We start from the raw sequence: 8,040 nt of genomic DNA, 5'->3' as shown, positions 1-8,040 counted from the left end.
AACACTTGTGTGAGAACATAACACTGACACCAGTGATGAGGGAGTACGTTACCCCTAAACATTGAAAAGATATTAGGATATTACAACAACATTACTCTTAGGACATCGCAAACTAATTTATTTCATGAATATGACTTAACCTGATGGAGGACGCGCTCAGTCATTCAGGCAGTCTCTCTCTCTCTCTTTTGTGCCGTTGATCATCGTCATCATCCTTTAATAAATAAAACATTTATTCATGCTTGGGTGTCGGCTGTGAATCCAGTGGAGAGAAATCCCCCACCACTAACTGCAAACTGACATTCAGATCTGCCTCCATTTTGTTTGCAATGCCCCAACTTCCAACGATCCAATCAAATCCCGAAGGACGAAATCAAGTCCCGCCCTCTCATTTCAGATGCCGTTTCACTCGGATATACTGTATGTCACAGTAGAGAAGAAAAGACAATCGCAACTTCCGTTTCATGCCGACTTTAAAACCCTTCCATTTTATTTTAATTACAAGCTCAATGTGCAATGTTTTTTAATCATGTTTATTTTTTTTTCTTCTTGCTCCAACTTTAAAAAGTAAATTAGCTAACCCCATTAACACAGAATACCCCAAACAGGCAGTAATAGGTGAGGTGGTTACTGTGTAAATCGTATTATACATGTGGTGTCTGCAGGGCATGGCGAAGCATGATTAGAGTCTTTTTGATCCAGGATCCCACTCTCGTTTCCTACTAATTTCCTCCGGAATGTTTCAGAGAGCTACCAAAATGTTGCTACTCTCTTTTTTTTTTTTCCCCCATCACCAGCTTAATTTCAGTTCTAGTGATGTCTCCTCAGCCTCTGATGCAGATAATGCTGGGATGGATTACCATTATTTAGACAAGGGTTTATAATACCATTATAAACAAACAGCTCAATAGTTGGCTTATAGTTTGACAGGGAATTAAGTACTTGCACGGTGAAGTGTTTATTGATTTTAAAAATATTCCCTTTTTTTGAGTAACTTTGAGAACTACACTGTAAAATATTTTGCCAGGTAAACTAGTAATATGTTTCATATGGTAAATACACTAAATAAAAAGTCAAAAATATTAGTTAATATTAGTGAATCAACCAGACTGAATTAGGTTGCACAAACAATTAAAATTAATGATTTTTTAAAATAAATTAGTAAATAAAATAAAGTTTAATAATATCTAAGGAATGATTTATATAAGCTAATATCATTTTCTTTTATTTATCATTTTATTATTTATTTGATATTATTATTATTATTATTATTATTATTATCAGTCTTTAATTCTGTTCTGTTTAAAACCAGTGTTACCCAGCAGGTTGGCTTACAAATGTGCAAGGGGAAGATATTATATGTACGTCTCTACATATTTCTCTTTTTCTCCCTCTGCCTCTACTCTGTTCTTTCTCTCTACTTCCTCTTACACTCCCCCTTCTCCTGTTTTGGTGGCCTCCTAGGATGTTGTCACTGGGCATTGGTCTGCACTGCCAAAAGATCCCCTGCGAGAAGTCAAACTTTCCTTAATGGCTTTCAATGAATAAAAACTACCCTATTAAAATGCAATTCAGTGGCAATGAAAGCAGTAAGTGAAACAGCCGGCAAGCAGCAGAAGCGTTGTGTATTCTGGGACATTGGGGCCACATTAATTTTTGCTCTGTGATGTCCGTCCCATGTGCACATTAGCATGGGTTGCACTGTAATCTGTCTTGTAGGGAGGCTGGTGTCTCTAGTGGATAAGGATGTCTGTGTGAGATTGGGCCATTATTTAAAGGGCCAGTGCGGTGCTTGATGCCACCCCCTTTTTCTGCCTTTACCAAGCATTATTGCTTATGTGGTACTTAGGTGACAAGAGAGCCTCTCTAATAAATAATGATCTTGTTCAGGATGGTTCTTTAAGGAAATGACTAAATAGAGTGTCAAACAAACTCCAATTTTGCCAGAAAGTTTCACTTCAGTTGGCACAGCCCCTATTATTATCTTTTCATAAACAGATGTTTCAGAAAGCATCAATGCAAAAATATGAGACAAAGTCTTTGATCTAACGATCCCATCTGTTTTATTTACTCTGCCAGTTTTGCACTGTATTTGTGCAACTTTTCCAGGTGGAGCGATTATGGTTACATTTTCCATATTTGTCTGTTTTGATTTCATTAAAGAGGACAGGGCTTCACCTGTACTTCTGGTTTCATCATCATAAAAGGGAACAGACACAACAAGCATTGGGAATAAAAAACCTTTCTTTGCAGATTGTGTTCACAGAAAGTGCCAAGGTTGTTGGTTGTTTGTTTGTTTTGTGACAAACCAAGCCAATGCCCAGCGGACGTTTACCCAGCCTCGTGCAGACACCTCTTGTACCACACTGGATAAATCTTCCTCCAGGCAAAGTGTCTTGGGTACAATTTACAAAATCAACCTTGCTGTAATTAACATCTGGCATTTTTCCTAAGTAACCGCTATTTGCACTGAACGTGTGCCCAGCAAACACGCAGCATATGCAAAAACAACCACAAGACATTAGAACGATTAAGAAGAGATTTGTGTTTGGAAATGATCTGGACTAGAATGAAAAGTGCCTGTGAGGATAAGTAACATGTGCTATGTGAAAATAGCAGAGCGTTAGCTCTTAGCAGGCACGCTAGCCAAGACCAGAGGCCACTAATTGGGCCGACACTGAGATTATGCTCTTTTCCACACATTAAGGCTAATACAACTAATGTTGGAAATGCCAGTTTTGCTATTTCATTTTGCGCATTAAATTTATAAAAATTTCTAATGTTACAAAATATTTCTAATTTAAATAAATGCTGTTCTTTTGAACTTTTTATTCAAAGAATCCTGAAATCACCATTTCCACATAAATATTAAACATCACAACCATTTTCAACTGTGATGATAAGAAATGTTTCTTGAGCAGCAAATCAGCATATTAGAATGATTTCTGAAAGACCATGATATGACACTGAAGACTGGATTAATGGCTGCTAAAAATTCAGCTTTGCTATCACAGGAATAAATTACATTTTAAAATATATTGAAATAGAAAACAGTTATTTTCAATATTTTCAGTATTTCACAATATTACTGATTTTACTGTATTTATGCTCAAATAAATGCGGCCTTTGTGAGAATAAGATACTTTTTTCCCCCCCAAAAAAAATCTTGATTACTATTTCTGTTTTTCTTTTCACACAGTTTTCTTCCATTTTCAAATACAAGACGAAATAAGCAGTACGAGGGCCTGATGCACACTTCCACCACCTTTGAGCAGATGGCATATGGGACCAAGCACTTCCGAGAGGAGCACAAGGAGTACCTCAAGGGGAAAAAGGTACACGTTTCGCTAGCATGCACATGTAGAACTGCCAAAACGCATTTTGTGTGCTGGCATGATTCAGGAAGAGGGATATGGGGTCTGTTATGGTAGTGGGAGGGGGACTGGTGTTCATTCTGAAACCACGCACCCCCACCAAAACAACCTCCATGTTGAGCGTCGCAAATTTGTCAAATTTGACAGCAATTTAATAAATACCCACAAGTAAATGAGGAGAAAAGGCTTTCTCCCCCCCCTCAAAGTCCTCACATTAGGTAATTGACTGTGTCTCTGCTGAAGGCCATTCATGGATGAGAGTTCTTTATTGGCTCTTACCAGCAGGCACTACCAAATACAAGACGAAATAAGCAGTACGAGGGCCTGATGCACACTTCCACCACCTTTGAGCAGATGGCATATGGGACCAAGCACTTCCGAGAGGAGCACAAGGAGTACCTCAAGGGGAAAAAGGTACACGTTTCGCTAGCATGCACATGTAGAACTGCCAAAACGCATTTTGTGTGCTGGCATGATTCAGGAAGAGGGATATGGGGTCTGTTATGGTAGTGGGAGGGGGACTGGTGTTCATTCTGAAACCACGCACCCCCACCAAAACAACCTCCATGTTGAGCGTCGCAAATTTGTCAAATTTGACAGCAATTTAATAAATACCCACAAGTAAATGAGGAGAAAAGGCTTTCTCCCCCCCCTCAAAGTCCTCACATTAGGTAATTGACTGTGTCTCTGCTGAAGGCCATTCATGGATGAGAGTTCTTTATTGGCTCTTACCAGCAGGCACTACCCTCTGCATCCAGCGCAATTGCCCGGAAATACCTCCTCCGGAATGGAATAAATAAGATGGCCCCTACTGCTGACACCGCTCATGTATGCTTGGCTGATACTAGATGTGGCAGCTCGGTTCCGCTCTGCGTTTTAATTGTTATCTATATGGCATAAAAATTTTGACTTTTTTTTTTCAGAGGGAACAGAATTTATCAGGTCATTCCCAGAATACATCAGACACTCCAAGTTTCCTGGTCTAGTTTTACCATATCTATGCCATTCCGTAAAACGTCACAAGTTAAAAGACATGGTGCGTGCTTCTCTGATTCTTTTGGAAAGTAGCCCAATATGTCTTGATTTATACTGTAAAGGTCTGAGGCTGGTGCTCACACCGTCTGACAGTAATGAAGACTCAGCATAACGAGCGTGCCTATGATCAACATAATTGATGTGGCAGAGGACATCATATTAAGGATTATCACTGATCCATAGCTAAACAGGAGGCAAACCCTCAGCCTCAGGGGTGATTCCCTACCCAGAAGAGCTTTACCACAGTATTACATACGCTACTGTTCAAACTGTTCCAAAGTTTGGGGTCAACACAATTTTTTTATATGATATATATATATATATATATATATATATATATATATATATATATATATATACACACAAATTGATCAAAAGCTAAAAGAAAGACATTTATAATGTTACAAAGGACTTTTATTTTAAATAAATGCTGATCTTTTGATGCTGTTCTTTCTATTCATCAAAGAATCCTGGGAAGAAGAAAAAAAAAGTGGTTTCCAGGTTTCATGGTTTCCAGAAAAATATTAAACAGCAGAACCGTTTTCAACATTGATCATAATAATACATGTTTCTTGAGCACCAAATCAGCATATTAGAATGATTTATTTGCATATTAAAATAATTTCTTGTGACACTGAATACTGGAGTAAATACTGTCTGGTGAAAATTCAGGAATACAGTATATTACATTTCAAAATATATTAAAATAGAACACAGTCATTTTAAATAAATGCAATAATATAAATAATGTCACAATATGCAAATAATCAAATAAATGCACCTTAATAATAAGAGACTTTGTTCAAATACAAAAAAATAAAAACTTACAGACCCCAAACTTTTGCACAGTAAATGCACAAAAATATACATATATGACTTTATTTCTTCCTTTTGTGAAATATAAAATCATATTGTGAAAGATTACATCAGTTCATATTTTGATACATATATTTACTGTGATTTTTAAAATCTATTTTTTCATGTATTTACTGAGATATAAACTCACAATAACAAACATTAAAGTCCCTATTACTTTTTTTATTTTTCACTTGAGGCTTCATATGAACAGGCATGGAGCAGTAACCAACTAAATTTTTTGATCATGGCATTCTTGCGTTTGATCTGTTAGCACATGCCAGGCTCATTAACCCTTAGCAAAGCTGCTTCAGTGTCTGTAATTAATGCCACTAGCTCATGCAACGTACGCACAGCATTTCTGCTTTGAATGGATTATTCTTTCCCCCTCAACACTATTTGGATGAGTTATCTGGAAGAACTCACTCATTCTCTCCCAACTCATCATCAAGAAACCCATCCATTCCTCTATCACTGGGGGGTGCAGGGTACGTTTTGCTTGTCTAATTATTTTGTTTGCTTATATATTTATTTACATCCTTCTCTGAAGAGTGTGACTGCAGAGCTGTTTTTGATTAATCAAAATGCATTAGACTTCTAAGAGAGTAATGTACTCCAAAAGATGCCCTCCATTTAACCCAGGTCACACAGAGACCCAGACGCCAGAGGCACTGACGTTCCCGTGAGAATTACACACGTTAAGATGACGGCACTCTCGATGGGTTTGATTCGGATATTACATTTAGGCAAACTGCAATTGGAATATGTATCTCTGTCTTATATAACAAAATACTGCAAGCTGTTGAGTACCTTATGTTTTCATTATGAAGCTTTTTTTATTACGTATATAACTTTTTTTTTTTTTACATTTTATTGTAGATCCATCTGAGGTAAATATATCCATAAAGAATAATAAAAGCTAGTAATATAATAATAATAATAATAATAATAATAATAATAAATCTAAATAATAGATATGTTAAAAAAAAAGTAAAACAAAATATTTAAAAAATTTTAAACACAGTATTACACTGTTAATTTTCATATATTTTCCTATGAAAAGAAAATTTTTCACATCTCTAATTTCTCACAGGAAAAGCTTTGTCCCTTGATGACAATCCCGAGCTTTGAAATATAAATTGATTCTAAAGAGGAAATTAGATGGCACTTATTACACTGTCTAACTAGTAACCCAGTGTCATTTGTCAGTGGCTTGATAAATGTTCCACGTTTGCCTACCTTTGACGGTTACCAATGAGAAATATGTTGCACACAAACCTTTTTTCCTAAGCCTCACTTTTTTCCTTTGCATTGACTCACATGAAGATAATGATGGATATGGTAATTTCCAAGTGCATCTCTGATTTAATTATACCCATTTTCTTTTTCCTTTCTTCTCCATTTATTTGTTCATCCCACCCCTCATAGGACCCACACCTTGAGATGTGTTATTTCCCAGATTAACATGTCTTAACCTGAAAGCAGTGCTTGGTGATTTATCTCAATTGTGGAGATAAAAGGAAGTGATGCAGGATGGATTACAGAGGCTTCAGACATGCTCAGATACATAACTAATGAACTTCCATTTGTTTCTTCAACTTACAGGCACTTCAAAACAGATTTTTTTTTTGTTGTTATATAAAGCTATATAAATATTTAATCTTAAATTATGAACATATATCCCAAAAATTATATATATTTTAAGATAATCTAAAAAGAGTTAAATAAACTTTTAACATTTAATTAAGTTTTTATTATGAGAAGCCCCTCTTTTTTTTCTTTTGCATTGATATATAGCAATTTTAAAAAATGACTGTCCCTCAGTTGTCATTTCCAACAATAGTCTGTTATTATACCAATTAGTTATTATATTTGTTATTTTAAAATAATAGTTCTTATCAAAAGTTAAGTGCACTTTACAATGGTGTCAGTAAAGAGCATGCTTTAGATTAAATATAAGACAAAGAAAATTCAAGGTACTGTTAATATCACTTGTGAGCAGAATATTTTTATTTTGCGGCATTTCAGATTTTTACAAAAATTATGAAAATACTATTTAATTGTATTTAGGATACATTCATGTCTAGCTATTTAAGGGAGTGAGCTACTTTATTCTAAAAAATGCTTTAAAATGTAATTTCCACCAAAATTGAATAGCGATTTGAGTTGGAAATGACATTTATTCATGATGGTTCAGGGTAAAAAAATGATTTGTTATTTTCTGTGGTGCATGTACAATATATACACTGTTGGACATTGTTAGTAAACCAATTAAATATACTAGTCAGTATCAAAAGTGTGTTTTAAGAGAGTTTCATTTCTAAATGTCCACAAGGTTCTCGTAGTTGAAGAAACACCCTTAAATGAAATCAGTGAAAGGCGTCATTACAGTGATTTGAGCTGTTTCAGATATGAAGTGACGGTCCACAGCAGTGTGTTGTCAGCCCAGTTGTGGATCAGAAGTGATGCAGACAGACAGAGAGGCATGGGGTCCGCGCTTTTCCCTCTCCTCTGTAATTAGTGCATTAGTTAATAGCCCCTTGACAAGGATGACCCTTCATCAGGCTGTACGCCGGCCACTGACTACCCAGCCCTGCGATCTGATTTTTGCATCATCACCACCGATTCTAACAAATTGAACCACCAGGGCTAATTACGGTGGCTAATAAAGTGCAGGCGGTGGCATTGCCTCGGTGCAAAAGCCTCTCCATCGTCTTGCATTAGACTTTCATCAATCATGTTTTCAAACTGATATATCGTAGCGCCAGAATACCAG

The 8,040-nt window shown here is 36.2% G+C and overlaps 1 protein-coding gene and 1 long non-coding RNA gene across 2 annotated transcripts in view; one reads left to right on the top strand and one right to left on the bottom strand.

Annotated features, from left to right (window-relative positions):
* The window catches only part of LOC107733128 (uncharacterized), an 82,026-nt gene that overhangs the window by 7,136 nt on the left and 66,850 nt on the right, over nucleotides 1–8,040 (bottom strand). The gene's annotated exons all lie outside the window — the stretch shown is intronic.
* Nucleotides 1–8,040, top strand: part of LOC107733126 (spermatogenesis-associated protein 17-like) — a 31,098-nt gene that overhangs the window by 18,399 nt on the left and 4,659 nt on the right. Inside the window, exon 9 of the mRNA XM_016544628.1 lies at nucleotides 3,200–3,335. Coding sequence (XP_016400114.1) covers nucleotides 3,200–3,335 — 136 coding nt within the window. The remainder of the gene's footprint in view (nucleotides 1–3,199; nucleotides 3,336–8,040) is intronic.

Source organism: Sinocyclocheilus rhinocerous, unplaced genomic scaffold (genome assembly GCF_001515625.1).
Source record: "Sinocyclocheilus rhinocerous isolate Xijiao unplaced genomic scaffold, SAMN03320098_v1.1 scaffold8, whole genome shotgun sequence".
In the NCBI taxonomy this organism is placed as follows: domain Eukaryota; kingdom Metazoa; phylum Chordata; class Actinopteri; order Cypriniformes; family Cyprinidae; genus Sinocyclocheilus; species Sinocyclocheilus rhinocerous.
This window is presented reverse-complemented; position numbering and strand designations above follow the sequence as displayed.